General features: G+C 36.4%; 1 protein-coding gene across 6 annotated transcripts in view; it reads right to left on the minus strand.

Moving 5' to 3' along the window:
• Pcdh19 (protocadherin 19) overlaps positions 1 to 19,648 on the minus strand; it is a 103,844-nt gene that overhangs the window by 19,275 nt on the left and 64,921 nt on the right. For 3 of the 6 annotated variants that reach the window (XM_005358669.3, XM_026784834.1, XM_005358670.3), the window contains one exon: positions 15,613 to 15,785. In XM_005358669.3, coding sequence (XP_005358726.1) covers positions 15,613 to 15,785 — 173 coding nt within the window. The remainder of the gene's footprint in view (positions 1 to 15,612; positions 15,786 to 19,648) is intronic. The other 3 variants (XM_026784833.1, XM_026784835.1, XM_005358671.3) reach the window with 1 other exon arrangement.

Genomic DNA, 19,648 nt, shown 5'->3' on the forward strand with positions numbered 1-19,648 from the left:
ATAGATAGATAGATGGATGGATGGATGGATGGATGGATGGATGGATGGATGGATGGATGGATGGATGGATGGATGGATGGATAGATAGATAGATAGATAGATAGATAGATAGATAGATAGATAGATAGATAGATAGATAAAAAGTGGGGGAGAATTATAAATCCAGGATGACCATTTACAAGTTACCAATATATACACTATCATACGAAAAACCTGGTATGATAGCTCATGCCTGTGTTCTTAGCTCTAGGGATGCTATGGTAAAAGGATCAGAAATACAAAACCATCCAGAGATACAATACAAGATCTGTTCTCAATGAAGCAAAAGCAAATCTAGAACATCTATGCCTCAAGAAACCTGTGCTCCAATAGGCCAAAAAGAGACTAGAACCATCTGATCCCAAAGAGCACAAATCAGAGGAAATGATGAGGAACAGAACTAAAAAACTGATTTTAGCAAGCAAAAAAACCAGCCAGGATAAAGTAAGAAACAAGAAGGGTCAAGCTGAGAGTCAACTGGCATATTGTGGAAAACAGGTTTTCCCGTGCCACAGACAACACAGCAGGCCAACTCAACGTAAAATGTAAGAAAGGGAATGGCCAGGAATATGAGGATGCTGATGCTGTAGATACACCTGGTACTATCAAACATGACCCTTGGAAGACTTAAAGCAAAACCATTATTTGCCCCATTTATGAGCAATGCTTCTTACTCCCTGCCTTTTTTGGCATCATGCTAGGCTCTGCTGCATTTTCCTGAAGCAACATGTCTTCCAAACGGGAGGAGGCAGAACTTTGTATACCAAAGATAAAAACTTTCTGCCAATCCAGTACCTTTGAGACTTCAAGTCAAAAAACAATATGCAGAAAGCAGAAACTTTCTTCTGATCTGTGTTCTGTGTTACAGCACAGCTATCATCTGTAGAATGGCATGGATGAGAACTTCCCTGGGGAACAAACATCAGTAGATAATTTATATTATTTAGTAGTGTTTAGAATGAATTGATGAACACTTGCTCATTTGAGAGAGCCTCTGACCTGTGTGGGAAACTGGAAGAAGAAAGGGAAAACTAACTCTACCATATGAAAGTAGCTATAAAAGATGTTCAATAAAGGATAACTGACTCAGAAAAACCGAGCAAAAAAAATTCTGTGTAATTGACTGTACCTCCATATTCTATAAAAAAGTTGTATATGAAGTGGTCCCTCAAAGGAAAGAGCATAGAACAAGGCTATCCTGAAGGCAGGAGGCTTAGAGAAAGACCTATATAAGAAACATCAAGGTAAAAATATATAATGGGAAGGGAGGGAGAGAGTGTAGTTAAAACAGCAGTGGCCCCATAGAAGAATGGGCTTGGTGTCTTAGTTTCAGACAGATGAACTGTGAGAGCTATGACCTGTTAGCCAAGAAGGAGGAGCTGTAATAATCTTTAAGGCAAACAGAGACACTTAACTAAGAAAGAAGGAATGAGCAGGCAATTAAATCCACTGTACCCTTAAGACTTTTCTGCTCCCTAATACTAGGGTTAAGAGCCTCTTCTCTTGTAGACCTTCACCAGATTTTAGCTTAGCTGTATTTTTTGATAAACCAGTGACCTGCTACCTCAATTTGATTTTTTTTATCCCAAGCTTTATGACATTGCCATTGAGCTCCTTCCAACAAATGAATGCCAAAGGGAGGAAATTAAGATGAAAGAACAATTACCCCTCAAAGCAAGCACACCATACCATCTGTTAACTTGAATATGGCACTCATTACAGACCCACTGGCAAATGGCTAAGTGCTCAGGAATCTGAAAAGGTTGCGCCCTGAACCCAAAATCAGATAAAAGGAAGCTCAGCAGTGGAAGGGCTTTAACAATTATCAAGCCCCTCTCTCTTCCTGCATTTCAAAACTAGGCGAACCATGAATTAGCATGGCAAAAACGCACATAGGTACTGAAGCAGTGTCAAGTAACGAAGAGATTAGCACAGAACAAGCAAGGATATTCACAGAACAACTTTGCCTGTATTATAAAGTGGGCAAGAGACATGGACGAGAAGGGGGAGATAAAATTAAGAATAATTCATCGGGATTCTTTTGGTAATTTCAGTTTAAGTGCTTACTAAAAAATAAGCATTGTGCTGAATGTTTGTCATCCAGTACCATCTTATTCAACTCTCACCGCCTATCTCCCTGGCAAATCCTATCAATAGCCGTCATACACAGATCTGAAATTTGGGCAGGCATATAACATGTTTATAGTCACACAGCTCTTAATCTGTGGAATGTAACGAGAACATGAAGTCCCTGACTCTTAGGTCAGTGCCCTTGTTGGTAAATGAGATCACACTGAGATGAAAGCATTCAGGCCAACGGAATATGAAAGGGAAGGACACAAGGGGGGAGGCAATCTAGCAATTTTATTCACAATTACAGTGTCCTAAGAAGAGGTGTGATACATATAAACATCACTATGGTTATTGATTCTAGCCATACTACTCATCATTCCACCCTATAAACATATAAGCTGAAATTTTGAGAGGGTAGTGACTTATCCAAAGCAGCATAACAAACAAATAATATAGAAATTGCAAGTCCTTGTTCGTACTGAGCCACATGCTATAAAATTATTTTAGGGATTGTAATTATCTTTTATATTTTGCATATAGCACATGGATTTAGATTTTTAGGTCTTGAGAAGTTATGTACTTTCAGCTATATTTGTCATGGAATGTCAAATTATGAAAGGAAAATTATTTTCACAGTGAATCTGCCTTTTTAAAACCATGGTGCTGATCCCTGTGTTCTAAATTCTTTGTGCATGTCCTTAATTGCGCACAGTTCTCTTTTGTCCCTCCTTTCCATTTGCATATTGACAAGTACAAGTACATCAGAAGGTCCTTCATAAGCCACAACACTTTATGCTGCTAAATTGCAGCCTGCTAGCTAGACTCAATGGCATAGAACCAGTAAGAGTAAGTCACATAACTTAAAGTAATACAAGACAAACAATGCTAAGGAATGCAAAGGTAGAATTAGTTTTTCATTTATCATTTCATTTATATTAATGGCTGTCTCCTAAGATTTTAAAACTTTGTAAGATCCTGTGGTTGATCGGTTTTTTGGTTTGTTTATTTGCTTGTTTCATTCATTAACAAATTCACTTTTCCCACTACAAAAAAAGGCAGAAATCCAGAGGCACATAAATTCCCATCATTTCTCAGACGACAGTGTCCCCACGGACCTGCTGTGAGCTCATTCGTATGGCAAGGAGATATGACCTTTCAGGTAGGAGCTGGGCAGGTTTCAGAGCATTGTTAGAAGAGAAAAAAAGAACAGAAGTGATTCTTTATATATTTTTTATCTTGGGGTGACCTTTTAGAAGAAAACTATAAATGAAAGATATTTTATTTTACTTTGTGAAAGTCTAACCATGATGCAGGAACAGGAATAACAACAAAAGAATCACAATGGTATCTGCCAGTTATCAGCCACTTGAAGCAAGAGGAGAGGAGGTAAGGGCAATATGGATGATCCCAGAGACTAAACTGCATTTTTTGACCTACGAAAGGCTAAGTAGAGTCACTGCCACCAGAGATTTGCTTACATCACAAGGGTGCCAGGATGCATGCATTTTTTAAAGTTAAATTAGCCCAGACTTCACTTCAAATCTTTCGTGGACATCCTACAATCTTCTCTGTCTAAAGAGGAGGCTGGTTCACAAAAATGACTGTATAGGGAATGGAGCTTTTTCACAGTGACACATTGCACAGTGAGTAAACCAAGTAACAACTATCAAATGTTCTTTTGGACACTGCTAGCTCTGGGTAAACTGGTGAATTTGTCTGGACTCCCTTTTTTCTTTGCATTTGCCTCTTCTAAGACTCTATTCAATATCTAGAAATCATCCTCCCTGCATCCCCTTCTAATCCCCAGATTGTAACAATATCTAATAGAAGGCATTTGTAACTTAATATGAATCTGAAAACATACATTCACTCTCCTCCTATGCAATGCCTGAAATTCGAACTAGAGTCATAAAATGCAATGTGCCAGCCTCAATTCAAAGGATCCCAGACAACAGCAAGCAGATAGGGAGTCTGGGAGAGTAGGAATGCTCATATCAAGCAAATTGGAGAGGCTAGTTCACTGACTCAATCTATTGTTTATGTTTTGGGTATGTAATATATAAAAATCACTACATGTACATGTTTATGTAACTACATGTGCCTTTAATCACTACTGCACAGCATGGAGTACTATTAAAGTATTTGTATTCTCTCATTAGAGACAGCTCATAATAACTACACCATGTATTTATAGGACACAGTCTATCTAGAAGACTCCAATGAGAAGCAGAATACTCAGTCTTACCTATGAGGGTTAGTTACATCACATATACTAAAGGAAGTCTTGATTATATCTTATTATATCACCGTCAATCTTGGTTTTAACCACAGATAAGAGTACCTTACTTCATTTCTCTCTCATCACTTCATTCTAACATTCTGTACATTTCTCAATCTAAGGGTCTAACTTTATCCTCACTTTAAATGGTTCTCATTCTTCGGATTTTTTTTAATTCTATGCTTACTACCACTTACAGTTGCTGTGAGGATAAATAATATAACATGTTACTTTTCATAATGATTCCAGAGACTGTTAAGATTCAAATGTTCTATATTAATGGCAGTGGAAATTTAGGATGCCATAAAGACTCTCAATAATGCTGCAAGTTGAATATGTGGTTCCAAACCTGAATTTCTGGCATAATAATTTTAAGTGCTAAAGGAGCCTGGATGATGATTAATAATGTTCTCCTTGAAGATGTTCTAATTTTCTAAATCAAGTAAGATCCTGTCTAGCTTTGTAAATCTCATTTAAGAGACAACTGATTTCTCATCTAGATATTCAGCCCCACAGAATCTGCAAATCGTTTATTTTAGATAGTTTTTATTTAGAATACAATAAAAAGAAACCACTAATAGGTGCTGCAGATGGATAAGCAAAAACACAGGATCCAACATATTTCATATGTTCACAATGTTATTTCTTTATAACGATAAATTTATTTGCAAGTGTTACAAATACCAAACGGAGTGAAATGGGGAACTATGAGAGACAAATAATACTCTTTTCCATCTTCTCTATCCAAATTCGGTATTTTGAATGGTGGAAGGACCATCTGAAAACCTATTGTTTTGAGTTAAAGCACACTTCAACTTTGAAGATGGTTCTTCCTTCCAAAACTACAACACTCATTCTTTAGCTCATTGTTCCAAAGGAAACAAAGCACAACTTTAACTTCACTCACGCAATCAAAAGAAATTCAGTCCAAAACACAAGGCAGACAGACAGTCCAGCAGGCTGGCTGTGGCTAAAGCCTGGGAATTGGACTGTCTGACCCTATGACATATATATGGTGGCAACAATCTGCTGTTAATTTCTGTACTATCAGAATCTGGAAAACATTGGAAATTACAAGACTACAAAAAATTTCTGGCATTTTACTTACCAGAAAAAAATAAAGATTAATCACTCACACTTTACTTAAATGGTCAGTCATTTTCCTTCATTATGAAAATTGCTATACTAACACAATCCTTAACATGACTTGTGTTTCTTTGGGAAAGACTGAACAGATAGTTATAAATGGTCACGAATTGGCATCACAACGGAAACACCAAAAGGTAAATAGGAGACGGGGAGATTAAATGTTAGTTTCTTGGTGTTTATTCTGGTTGGTAGTTTAATTCAGTCTGCTTACAGATTCATTAGCTGAATAGATTGATTAGCAGCTGAATCCAGGAAGCATTAACTTGCTGTGTTAGCAGAAGACTAGTGTGATTTGATATACCTACCCTGAAGTTTACTGGGGTCCAATAGTAGTGTTTTCTACATCAAAAAAGGAAGGATTCCCTTCCATCCAATTTCAGTTTAAATCAATTCTAAATCTGAAAGTGTTTGGTAAAGCCCAAAGAGGTATAATCTACATTGGCAGTCTGCACAAACAAAGATCTGCCTATAGGTCTTTGAAATTTGCTTGGTGCTTAGGCATTGTATTTCTGAGTTCTCATTTTGCCACTAAGCAAAATCACCCAGTATACAAAAACTCGGGCTTAATAGAGAACTCACAGATAATCACTCAACTTTTCTGAAATGTACAAACAGTTTGATGAACATTGAGTCCATAAAAATAATTTGTACTTTGAGCTGCACTCTGGACTTTGTCATCAATTTGTATTCTGACATTAATACAGCTGTTCAACTGTTTTGTACATCCGTTTTTCTCCCAGAAAGAAAAATGGAACAGATATTTACATGCAGTATGGCTGTGGGATATAATAAATGCTTGAATTAAAAGGACTAAATTTTCTAGCTAGTATGGCAATAACAAAAGTTTCCCAAGTTTAAAATAATTTACTGTTGCATATCAATAATGGTTCAGTTTCTGTCTCTAACTTGCCTTGGTTTATCAGCAGGGTATAACCTGACTCTTAAAAGCTGGAGGCATTTTTTGTTTCAATAAGCTCATTTTTCAATTAAATTAAAATCAAAACCATTCTTTTGGTTCATCTCCCAGATTAAAGCTAACTGACAGCCTCATTAATGATTAAAAACAGCAGGTGGTGATGGCTTGGAACAGTTTGACCAGTCTAAACATCTTGGAACCTACATCATTCCCCTTCTCCCTCTTTTCCATGTATTAAAATGGAAAGATTCTGTTGTTCACACAGGTTGGTAATTTTACAGACCGAAGAGCAGGGAGGAAAGCAAATCCTTTATAAGAAGGGGAGAAAAATACAGAGATCGAAGGAATGGCAGCAGAGAAGTTGGAAAATACATCTATGGCACAGAATTTGAACTTGCACACTAACGCCTGGGAAGTTGCCTTGTTATAATCAATTAGGGCTACCAAGTTTTCCCAGGTAATTAGAGCAACGTATGCTTACAGATTTTCACTTTAAAGAAACAACATTATAAATTATCCTTTTATTCAAACCAGATTTCAATTATTCTCCCACAAGACTTATAGACTAGATTCTAGGCTACAGGTTAGAAAGCCCCAAGGGCTTAACCAGTTGGGCTAGGAGCCCATAAATGTGTGTGTACAGCTCCAACTTCAACCCTATTGAAATTTTTCATGTTAAATTCAGACAGGATTTTAAGTACTCTCATTTGCCACAGAAGTGGGTATTACTAAGAGTAAAAGCAACAAAACTTATAATTAAATAATGTCTATTATGTTTTTGTTTAGCAGCCTGACTGTTTGTTGCCAAAACTTGTGAAGGATAACAGAGTTTCTGATTACAGGGACCCTTAAAAGAAAAAGTGTCTCTCAAAAAGCCTCTTGAAGGTGGCAGTGTGAATTCAGAGTTCATTTTCTGATAAACTCCTTTAGCACCTCTTGGAGTCAATGCCTTTCAAGTCACCTCTGCTATCTGCCAGTAATCTTTTTGTCTCTGGCCCACTCCCACGTTGACTGGGCTACAGGTACAGATTCCATATCCAAATTGTTATATGGAATCTGGAGATTTAGACTCAGCCCATCGTGCTTGAACACAAAGTGTTCTTATGTGTTGAGTCATCTCTCCAGCCCCTCACTGTTTCTCGAGTAACTTCGAAGAACAATTTTCTATTCTCTTCACTTAGCAGAATAATTGTTTTTTAAATATTATACTATTCTTCCTAGTTACATAAAAAGTCTGTAATTTCCACCAACCTCGAGTTTTAGAAGGTCATGTGTGACCCAAGTCTAGATTATTTAAGCCCTCTGAAACCAATCTACAAGAGCATGTGTATAGTACCCTAACAAGCAATGCTCCTCATGACCCTAAGACCAACTTAACTCTTGTCTGACCTGGTACTTGGTGTTTTTACCAAGCTGGAGTTTTATTGTGAAGAAAGTCTTATATGATGAAAAAGTGAAAACGTTGCCTTATGGAAAGTTTACCTTTTTAATGTGGACATATCAAGAAGCTTGCCCTAGCTCAATATGTACTAGCAATGAAACATCAAATGAAGATAGAGATTATAAACACCAGGGAGAAGCCTAATTATTGATTAAAAAAATGTATGGCCCTGGAAGGTTATTATGGTTCTTAACCATATTGTTATAGACAGAATATATATTAAAAAAATATTTCACAAAGGATAATGATATTCCTAGTTTAGTGCAGCATTGACATGTAAAATAGTCAATATTATAGCCTCTTACACTATGAACCACAATCCCATATAGGTTTATGTAACTGAATGTGGAGATTGTAAAAAAAAATGCCAACAGCAAAATATTTCTGTACACACAAAAATGACCAAAAATTAATTTGAATCAAACACGTGTTTAGTCTGAGGTGTTTTAGGCAGTGCTAGTTCACACTGAATCCTGCAGCAGCATTGCAGCCCTGGCTCTTAAAGCACAGCATGTACACTTCACACTGTGTCTACCATGATGCCACCCAAGAGCAACTAGCACTGTCCGGTAAGAATTTCTGGGTTTTTATTGCACTGTTCTTCTAGAAACATCATGACTTAGTCACACAAAACAAAGGCTACTTAACAATTGTCTACCATTATTCCTCAGAGTATATCAAATTAGTATATTTTTAATCATATCATCTTAGAATACTTTATTTTGGAAGTTGATGTTTGAGTTTCTGACTTGAGTTTCTTTCTTCCTTCCTTTCTTTCCTTCCTTCCTTTCTTTCCTTTCTTCTTTCCTTCCTTCCTGCTCTCTCTCTCGCTCTTTCTCTCTTTCTGTTTTTTTTTTCAAGACCAGTTTTCTGTGTGTTTCTTTGGTGCCTGGGCTGGAACTAGCTCTTGTAGACCAGGCTGGCTTCAAACTGACAGAGATCTTCCCGCCTCTGCCTCCCAAGTGCTGGGATTAAAGGCATGTGCCAGCACTGCTCGGCTTTGAGTTTCATTTTTTAAAAGTCATTAAATGAATTTTGGTGTGAGATTTAGGATATAATACTGAAGAATTCTGAAATGGACATAAACCTACGTCTGCCATTCTGTGCTATATATTTATGCAAAGCAGTTTTCTCTTTATTAAGGATTATAAAATCAAAGTATTTCTCAACTTTGAAAAAGCTAAGATTTTCTGTATCCTGCAGTATAAAATATTCATCCAATATTTAACACTTTATGGAAAAATAAATAAGTACATTCATCTTAATCATATGCAAATTTCCTTTCATTTTTATAAATGGCAAAATTATGTGTATGCATAATTTTAAAATAATATTCTTTATGATTAATTAACAGATGTTTTATTTGTATACTTATTTGATGTACACATAGACTTCAAGAACTTTAAACATTTTTAGAAGTGAAATAAGGTCATGAATGGAAAAATTTAAGAAGCCAACATTGTGACTTTTGTCTCAACTGCTACACTATTGGCAGCATATCTATTCATCATGGCCCACAGAACTTACTTTTGCATGAAACATCTGGAAAAGATTCACCTAGCAAATCACCCAAATAGAGCATAATTTTATCTAGCATACAATCTTGGGGTCTGGCTTCCTGCTATTTCTCCAATGGGATCCCATTGCACAAAAAAAGTATCTTTTAAAATGCATTTTGCTTTCCAGTTCAAATGATCTTAATTGATTTCTTCATTGATCATATGGCAATCTCTTCCACACTGGACCATTTATACTATTGGTCCATAAACTCCTACAGAATCAAACTCTGAGTTGCCCATTGTGCTCCCTTTGTATAGTCTCTACCCTCTAGTGCTTAGAAACACTAAAATTCATAATGAAACCTAAGGAAGATATCACATGGCATTCTTTGGATAAATGATAAATCTTTTATCATAACTGGTATTAATAGTAAATGTTAAAATGACCTTGAATATAAAACAACTAAAATTTCCAAATAGGATATTTAAAATCTTGTGTATGTGTGTGTGTTTTGTGTGTGTTTGTGTCTGTCTGTGGACTCATGAACACACGTGTGCACACACATGCACATTAATTCTATCTGAAAGAAGATAAACATCTGGTTTTATTCTAAATGTCTTGCATAGAGAAACTGATGACAAAGTGTAAAAATAAATTTTCTGATCAAAAGGCTTATACCAAAATAATGTTAGTGAATAAGAACAACATGTATGTTTCCACTAGCTAAGAGCAACTTTTTATTGCAATGACTATCTTGTCAACAAAATATAAATAATGCTTTTGTATGGATTCTATTATCTAATACAACAATGCAATTGAAACAAATAAAACACAAGCTCTCACCTCTCTACCTAACTTCAGTGTCATCTTTGACATTGGGAAAAGATAATATTTCTGAGTATCAGAAAAAAAGATGAACAGGGCATTAAATATCCAAAAGCCATCAAGGTAAGAAACCTATCATCCTATGGTGAAATTGAACAAAGATGAACAGGAAATTCAACCTCTGAGCAAGTATATTTTCAAAATGTTTTCTAATATTACTGTGCAAATTAGAACATCAAAAAATATGTGTCATGATGTTTTCATTAAATAAGATCTTTCTTAGTCTTTTGTATTGGCACAATATTGACAATTTTATCATTGAGGTCATCTAAGTAGACCCTAAATACTGCAAAGTAAAAATATGGTACTTTGGTAGTCAATAACAGCAGAGTTAACACATTCAACTTCCAGTGCCATATACCTCAAAAATATAGTCAAGTGACAAATGGCAAGATGGGTCAGTAGGTATAGACTTTTACAGCCAAGCCTGATGGACCGAGTTCAGTCCCCAGCACTCATATATTCATATGGTGAAAGAACAGACCAAACTTTCCCAAGTTGTTCTCTGACCTGAAAAACATGTTTGTCACTACATCACTACAAGCGTGATCTCTCTCTCTCTCTCTCTCTCTTTCTCACACCCACACTAACATATACACAAATATAATAAAAAAATGTGGTATGATTTTTTAAATATTTGGATGAAGTATTAATGTGTTTTGTGTATGCATTATTTCTGCTTAATGTCAAAATACTATACTACCTGGGGCAGAATGAATAAAGATGAAAGATACATATGTAGCAACATTGTAAACATAATCTTATATTAAAGTAATTAAATATTTCAGTGGGTACATTTGCAAGAAGATGAAGATATTTCTAAAAGTTTCTATTGGAGGAGAACTAGGGAAGAAACAACCACATGAATTGCAGAACAGTGTATCTATCCTCAAAGATGCTAATTCAGGTCCAGGGGGATCTAATCAACCTCTTTGTTGAAGTAAAGATAAAACTTTTTGACAGCAAATGCTATTCTGATAAAATGGAATTTTCAATTACTCTATGAACATCTGGCCCATGCTACAATTTCTCGAATCCAGCAGCACATTGCTTTGCAATGTCACAAAATATTCTCCACTGAGAACTCCTTGTTTTGCCAAGAGATTAATTGAAATGAGTGTTTGAAAATGTAGTGAGGTGAGAGGTAAGTCTGGGGATAGATAAGGAGATAAAGCTGTCCAGTCACTGAATGATAATTTACTTAAAAGGCTAAAGAAAATGAAATTCCATACTGGGGATAGAGTGTTGAGGGTACAAACATCTTAATACACTTGTAGTTGACATTAATCTGTGCATGGGGTGAAGACTATGGTACATTTTTATGACAATTTTGTAGTAGTAGTCACATTGGGTGCACACCAACTACTTCTGATTCATGTTTTACACGCAAATATGTTGAGCGATATTTAGGTGATAATCTTAATAAATAAACAAATTAAGTAAAATGCAGAAGAACTTAACACTTTCCAAAATAAACCACTGATTATCTTGCATTTGAGTGTGTTTGGATGTGAAAACTAGATCAACATCACTGTAAATTTCTGCGCATTGCTTCTATTTGGTACCAATTAGCATGGGAAGGAAACCAACTCAGTGTTGTAGCAAACTCCAAACTAGGTGCATATTAGAGCAATTACAGTCATCTTTTCAGTAGATGAATTTATAATCAATGTTTAAAATCATAAGGAATGAAATTGAGTGTGATCTGAAACAAATTACTTGGGCTTGGAACTAGTGTGCAGTTCTGAGCTATGATCTCCATAAACTTCAGCTTCATACTCATATTACATAGTTAAGCATAATGCAATAGCCACAGCACCATAAATGACCTTGCAAAAAAGGTGAGAGGGCAGCAAGAGGTCTACCAACCCCAGCACTACTCTCAGAGAAACATTGACTACAGAAAGATTCAATCTGGTAATGCTTTCAATTACGCAACAAAAGCATGAGCCACTGACATCTTTCTTCACCCTACTTGTCAATTTCAGCCACTTAAGGAGTCAATATTCTTATCTTCTCAAGAATGTGGTAAATTCACTGAATAAAATCAGATAGGGAAAGCACTGGTTAAGAGATGAGATTGTGACTCCTTAGCTCAGCATCAAATCACCTCATGAGCCAAGTCAGAAGATAAGCCTGCCTAACTTGTTCTCAAGGTACTTTGAGACCAATTGAGAGATAATATTCTAAGAAGGACCGTGTGTCAAGAGAAAGCACATGTTAAAAAATGTTCCATTATCTTCCTTTCTGGGAAGTCACAAGATCCACAGGACTGGGGACAAACCGAGATAAGCCATATTAATTCATGGACATGATGGATGACAAATCTGGAATTCTGTAGCAACCGGGGAATTAAGCTCAGAAAGTTCACCCACCACCTGCCCTGTTTTCAAACTCATTAAGAAATGCCAGGGTTGAAAGTAAGGTAGACAGCAGAGGCTCTTAACATTCCTTTGTTGCTATTCTGACGCAGCTCACAAACATGTTTGTGGAAATATGTAATCAAAAACACAATCGGAACTCTCCAGTGACTAGGGTTTTGACCTTTAAATTTGAATGTCTTTTTAAAAGTCTCCTACCTTCATTGAACATAGTGATTCTGGGGTTTCTATGCATAGGAAGAGTTTCATAGAAAAGCTACTGAAAACTACGACATTTGGCCCTTTACTCAAGACAGAAAATCTCCCTGCCATTCACATTGAGAATTCTTATGCTGTAGCAAAGTTACAAAAATACTGAAGATACTTAGAGCAGTACAATGAAACCCAGGTCTCCAATGTCTCTTGAAAAGAATGAACCAAATATAATTTGTAGCTTTCTAAATATTGACAATACAATATGAACCCATATAACACGTCATTCCTGCCTGCTCAAGGAAAAATTATAGGTGCGTAAAGTCATTTTTAGTTTGATATTCCTGGGATTTCTCATCAAACACATGTTCCCACATGTACAGAAAAAGAGGCAATGCTAATGTTAAAAGTAGGAATGAAATAAGGAAGACCCAGTTATGACACCCAACGTGAGTCTAACTCCCCAATACAGTGATGTTAAGGTAACCTTTACTGGTTACATTTGGTGTGATGTTGCAATGGTTCTCATAAACCAGAAGAAGTATCAGATTCAGAACTTTGCCTGGGAAGTTCAAAACCAGGCATGTTTGGGCAATTCACCCAGTGAGTGCCTTTCAACTACTGAAACGGAGGATAAAAGAAGATGCCCTTCCATGACTGCAGGTTCAAGGCAACAAATGTTTAAAAATGTTAAATGGCTGGAAAAGTTGTGATGATTTTCAGAGAAATATAATCAAGCCAAGTTAGCTGGTGACACGGTTCCTGTGGTAAGCCTGGAGATGATTTGGAATACCACAGCTACATATCATTACAAAACCATTGGAAGTTGTGGGCTACCACAGGTAAAGACTGAGATGCAAACAGAGTTTAATTCCTTTTGCCACTCAAACTGGAAAGGACCAGGTCAAGGGTTGGCTCAAAGTTTAGTCATTGTCAGAACAATAAAAAGAAAGAAAGAAAAAAGAAAAGAAAAGCATGTCAATCAAATACCAAAAAACAAAATGTAAAGATGTTGTCAAAACAGTATATCAAGAAAAAATGTGTCTACAGGCACGGATGTGTGTGAAGTCATCACTTTGTTATGTAAGAGAGTCTTTGGATACTGTCACATATTTGTTTTCTAATATTCTTGCTATTATTCAATCTATACAGTACGTAATGCAACCCGTTTGTAAGAAACACTCAAACATCTAGCTGCAACCCACTGATATTGTTTTCCTTGAGAAATGTGACAAAAAATTAAAACAGATGTTGGTCCAGCCAGGCATAAAGCGAGAATCAATTACGACTATTTTCTTTCCTGGAGTCATTTCATTTTGGAGAGCACCTAACAGAAAACCTCCCTGATCTCAACAAAGAGCGCATTTCTTTGAGATACACATGAGTAGGAAATGATACATATCTGTCTGCATCTTCTGAGAATTAAATTGCCTCTGTTTCAGCTATAAAAAATGTTTAATTCTTTATCTTCAGTCATATAGGAAGATTTCCCAGAAAGTATATTATCTCTGCAGATGTCACCACTCTCCAATTAAGGAAAAAAGCAGGGTACAATTGGTAGTGACCTCTCTATATTATAGACTTTGACACTTGAGTCTCCTGAGGAGGGAATGGATTAGACAATTTAAAAGAATCTACAGTGGCTATTTTTTTCCATGAAAAAACATTTTGTTTTGTGAATCATGCATTTTTTGGATTCATTTAGAAAAGCAAAACAAAAGAGTTTAATGATGTTTACAGTGAAATGAGACAGCTGACGACCAGCACGGAATTACCATATTTTGTTTTCTCATCTTTGAGACGTTTACCAGTAGGGCTTCCAGCTGAGCATGAGACTAGCTTTTCTCAAGACATAGCCAAGCATTCGGAAGCTTCACTGAGCCTAAACACCGAATTGAATTCATACGTCTTAATTGGGAAAGACAGGCTGTTTGCATACCATGTTTACATCAGTAAAATATTGAAAGTGACATTTGTGCCCAAGTCTGTATGAACAATCTGCCTTAGCTGAACTCTGCTACTGTTTTCAGACCCTGGTTTCTGCCTATCACAGTTTTAAAGAGCACCTCTCTCTAAAAGTGCTTGTGCCTGGATTCATACAAGTAGATTCTCTTCCCACATGGGGATGTGGCTCCTGACATGTGCTTTGTGATTCACTCATCTCACAATAACAGAAGGCTTTGTATTGACTCAGTCACATTCTTTTGACCTGTCTCCCCTGTAACCAATGGCATGGGCTTCTGCAGTAGCTCCATGGCTTTGGAATAGTAGTCCTGTAGGCAAAATGGAAAGTCTAGCATTTTCTATCCTCAGGAAAGACTACAAAATCCATGGGCAGAGAATAGTCTCTGGGAAAAGTTTGCTAGACTAGTAGAGATATAAATCCCACCCCTCTGGTTTCATTAGAGTTGCATTCTATGCAACTTAATTGATCAGCTGAATCCATACACTATAGCATAACAGTCATTTATTCCTGATGAGAAAGTATCTGCTTACTTCCTATGGGCTCAAAGCAGTTATTATTTAAAAACAATGTGGATTCAGTCACCTTATAGAATTCCCCAACATTACATAAGAAGGTAGACTTATCCTGATAGATGTTGTAATACCTCAAAACTCTCGATATGCTGTTAACACGAGAGCTAAGGGAATCCCTTCATAATAACATGTGCCCTGCAGTAAAGTAACACAATATGTCTAGAAAGATTCTTGGTTCTTTGGAACACATAGTTTCGACTTAACGTTGTCCATCCCTTACCATGGTCAGGCATCTGAGATCCCATGGAGGTCACACTGGTATTCAGCACATCGTTCAGAGCAGTATCACAGTACAGGCTCCTCTGGACATCATGCTCGCTGTCAGTCTGGTCACTCTCCTCATGCCCACTGTCCTTCAGGCTGTTGCCCTCCAGGTCCTTGAAGGTGGAGCTGCTGGGTTGAAGAAAATACGTTAATTTACAACTGTGATAGATCTGATTTTTAAAATCTTTCCAGGCCAGGATGATGTCAGCTCTGTAAGGAGGCCAGCAGGAGCTAGAGTGTCCAAAAGGGAAAAAAAATATGGAGAAGAGACATTTCTGTTTGAAGGTAATACAACTTAACAATACATAGAAGTTCTCAACATTGGATGTTGATACAGCTAATTATTTTTATTTGGTTCTTTTTAGTGTTACACAACAGACAAGGACGAACAAGACAAAAATCTAAAAGCACTTTTAAAGAATGTTAACATTGCAGTTTTTCTATTTCGATACAGTTAGAGTCAAATAGAAATAGCCAATGTTTTCTGAGAAATTACTGTTTATGAGTTACTATTTTAAGAGATCAACATTAACTTTTTAAGCCATTTATGCTGTACAAGGAAAAGGTGCTAATAATATTACTACTTGCAGATGAGATAACAGAGATATATAGAAGTTAAACAACTTGCCCAAGGTCACACTGCTGGGGAAAAAAAGTATAGCATATGTAAGATCAACCCTTGCTTGTCAAGTTTCAGTGCTTAAAATCTTAACTATTATGAAAATTTCTTCTCTAGAGATATCTAATAATCACCAACTATAAAAAGCAAAAATGGCAGAATTTGAAATAGTATAATTAAAATTAAAAGGATGATCAAGGTTGGAGAAACCAGGTCAGTTTCCTAGTTGTTTGATTGCTTGTTTTGTTTTTAAGACAGGGTCTCATTCTGTACATCAGGTTGACCTGGAATTTGATACATAGCCCATACTAGTCTTTGAACTTGGGATAAGCCCCTTCATCAGCCTCCTCCTGCATCCTGGGATTACAAACCTAAACTGCAATACCACATGTCTTCCTACCAGTTCTGAGTAAAAATGGCAGAGGAACCAATTCAAAGAAAAGGATGACTGACAGTAGCTGAGAAAAACAGTTGGTACATGGAATGTGTTTGGGATAATTTTATGTGTCAACTTGACTGGACCAAGGGTAATCCAGGTAGCCAGTTAAGCCTTATTTTGGAATGGGTCTTTGAGTGGGTTAGCTGATTGAAGAACTGAATAAAGCATGGATCTTTTCCCAGTATTGGTGGGACTCATCCAATCCATTGAAGAAGACCTGAAAAGAACAATAGGCAAAATGTTGAATATTCTTTCTGCTTGAACTGGAACATCAATATTCTTCCATATTCAGTTCTCCTCATTTCCAGGCTTTCAGGCTCACACTGGGATCTCTATAACTGGGTCTCTAATTCTCGGGCTTTCAATTATACCATCATCTTCTCTGGTCTTCTAGCTTATTGGTGACAAAGCACAGAAATTCTGAATATTCAACAACTGTATGTATCACCATCTTATACTGCATGAGTCAACATTCACAGCCCTGTCCCTCAGAGACATAAGAACATTCTACATATGGTAAAGAGCAATGCCATGAACACAAGGATACATTGCCACTCTGCACATTCGTCCTAAAGGAAGCACACAGAAAATTAACACATGATCAACCTGGATGTTGAATCCTTGGTGGCATAAGCATAAAAGGTGAAAGCTCAAGAGAGCAGTAACTGGAATAACAAAATGAAGAGTTTGGTGATGGGAAGCACTAGCCTGTTAGTTAACTACTTCAGAAAATATATCTGAGCATCAAAGTCACTAAAATCCAGTCACTCAACAGTCACACAATTCCTCCAAATTATGTCACACAGATAACTCAGTCCTATCCACCTACCAGAATGCAGATCTATTTAAGAAAGTTCTACAGTTCTTTCATGATCAAAAAGACCAATTGGAAACTTATCATTTAAAAGTGTCTCACCGTTTCCACATTCATGGCACAGACTCTGTGGCTTCCTGTATATACTAATTTAAAGTTTAAATAGATTCAAAGTTTATATTTTAGAAACAAAAATTGGCCCTGCCTACAAGCACTCATATACCTCAAGAGAGAACAAATGACCTGCCTAGATGATATTACAGGCTGTTCCATTCTATAACAAATATTAGCTTTTCAACCTATACCATCTAGTTTTGAAACATAACGAAAAGTTCTTTAAATCCTCAGCACAAAAACTGCCATGTTAAGCCAAAGATCTCAAGTCTAAATTGAATGCATTTCAGCAGTTGCCAAAATTTGATTGAGATATATGATGGAGAATGAAATTTTCTAAAGACAAATGTAATTGGCCATCCCTTAGAATAGAGCATCTTAATCTTGGCACTATTGAATTTTTAGGTCACATAATTCTTGGTTGTGTACATTCTGTGCATTATGAGATGTTTAATGGGCCTATTGGCCTTTGCCCATTAGATGCCAGTGATGACCACCACCAAGTTTAACAGTGAAAAATCTCCTCAGGGAGACACTGCCAAATCACCCTCAGTTAGAACAACTTGATACATTTTTTTTTTCTCCAGTATTCTTGTAATATAGCGTGCAAGAGAAAGCACTGAACTTGGAGTCATTAGGGCAAGTGATAACCCAAAATCTGCTATTTTGTTTCTATGTCTCTGGGCTCCATATATAATCCTCACAAGATCATTCTGAGGACTCATTGAAATACTTTGCACAAAGATCCAGATAGAAATAGGTGTTCAATGAAACTATCCTTATTTAATATGATCATTATTCTGTATTATAATGTCTCATTCACATTACAATTAAGCAGTATGGCTATGATAATTCATGAGATTGGTATAAGAATTTTACATTTATTTAATGAATGCTCCTGTCTTCATGTAAACAACTGTCAGCCATTGTCCATTGTTCTATTTCTCCTAAAATCAGGAACAGAGAACTATCTCTCCTGTCAAATATGTATCCTTGCTTTATTGAATGATAAACTATATGACCTTATATACTGTTTTGACTTTTCAAAATCTTCAAGATAAACATAATGTTTAATTGTTTAATTATTTTATCTCTCTGGAAGCTGGTAATCTCTATCTCACTTCTCCTAATTGGTTTGAGATCTGACTTTCAAAAATTTGGTCATCTATTTTATATGCATCAGAATACTGCAATATACCTCGGGGCTTCCAGGTATTTTGTTTGATTGTTTTTTGTTTGTTTGTTTCCAGTTTCAAAAAGCATAAATATTAAAACTGTGAAGGATTAGCTACTAGGATCTAAGGAACTGCTGGTGTGAGCAAGAGAAGAAAAATCAAAGGCACGGCCACCTTCTCATACCTCGGAACAGTTAACTCAGTTAAAAATCAGTTTGCCCATCTGACAAACAAAGTACCGATTACTGTTATCTTGTAAGGACATTTAGTAGCTTAATGGATGAATTTGTGTAAGGCAGTTTAAGAACCAGTGAGCAACATGCTGCAAACAGTATAATAGCCTGGTAAATGGCTACTCACCCAAAACAAATAACAATTTATGCCAGGCATAAAAAACGCTGATTTCACTAGCTTTATTACCTGTCTAACTCTTGGAGATGAGAGACTTGTAAAACAACTTTTGTGGGACAATAAATTAGGGGCATCTGTTTCCAATGGTATTGTAAATGCAAACATTTCTATTACTGCTCTGGTGGCCAGCAGAGGTACAAGTTTATTTGAAAACACCTAGAAGAGGGTTCTATATACAAGGTTTTGTCTACATAGGCTAGAAAAAATATTACACTAATACTAATACTTTATGCCCTTTAAAATAATAATTTTGCAAAAGATAGATGAATCTTTTTTGGGTCTGGGTTACCTCACTCAGGATAGTGTTTTCTATTTCGATCCATTTGCATGCAAAATTCGAGAAGTCATTGTTTTTACCACAGCATAGTACTCTAATGTGTATATATTCCACACTTTCCTCATCCATTCTTCCATTGAAGG

This window comes from Microtus ochrogaster, chromosome X (genome assembly GCF_000317375.1).
Source record: "Microtus ochrogaster isolate Prairie Vole_2 chromosome X, MicOch1.0, whole genome shotgun sequence".
Taxonomy (NCBI): Eukaryota; Metazoa; Chordata; class Mammalia; order Rodentia; family Cricetidae; genus Microtus; species Microtus ochrogaster.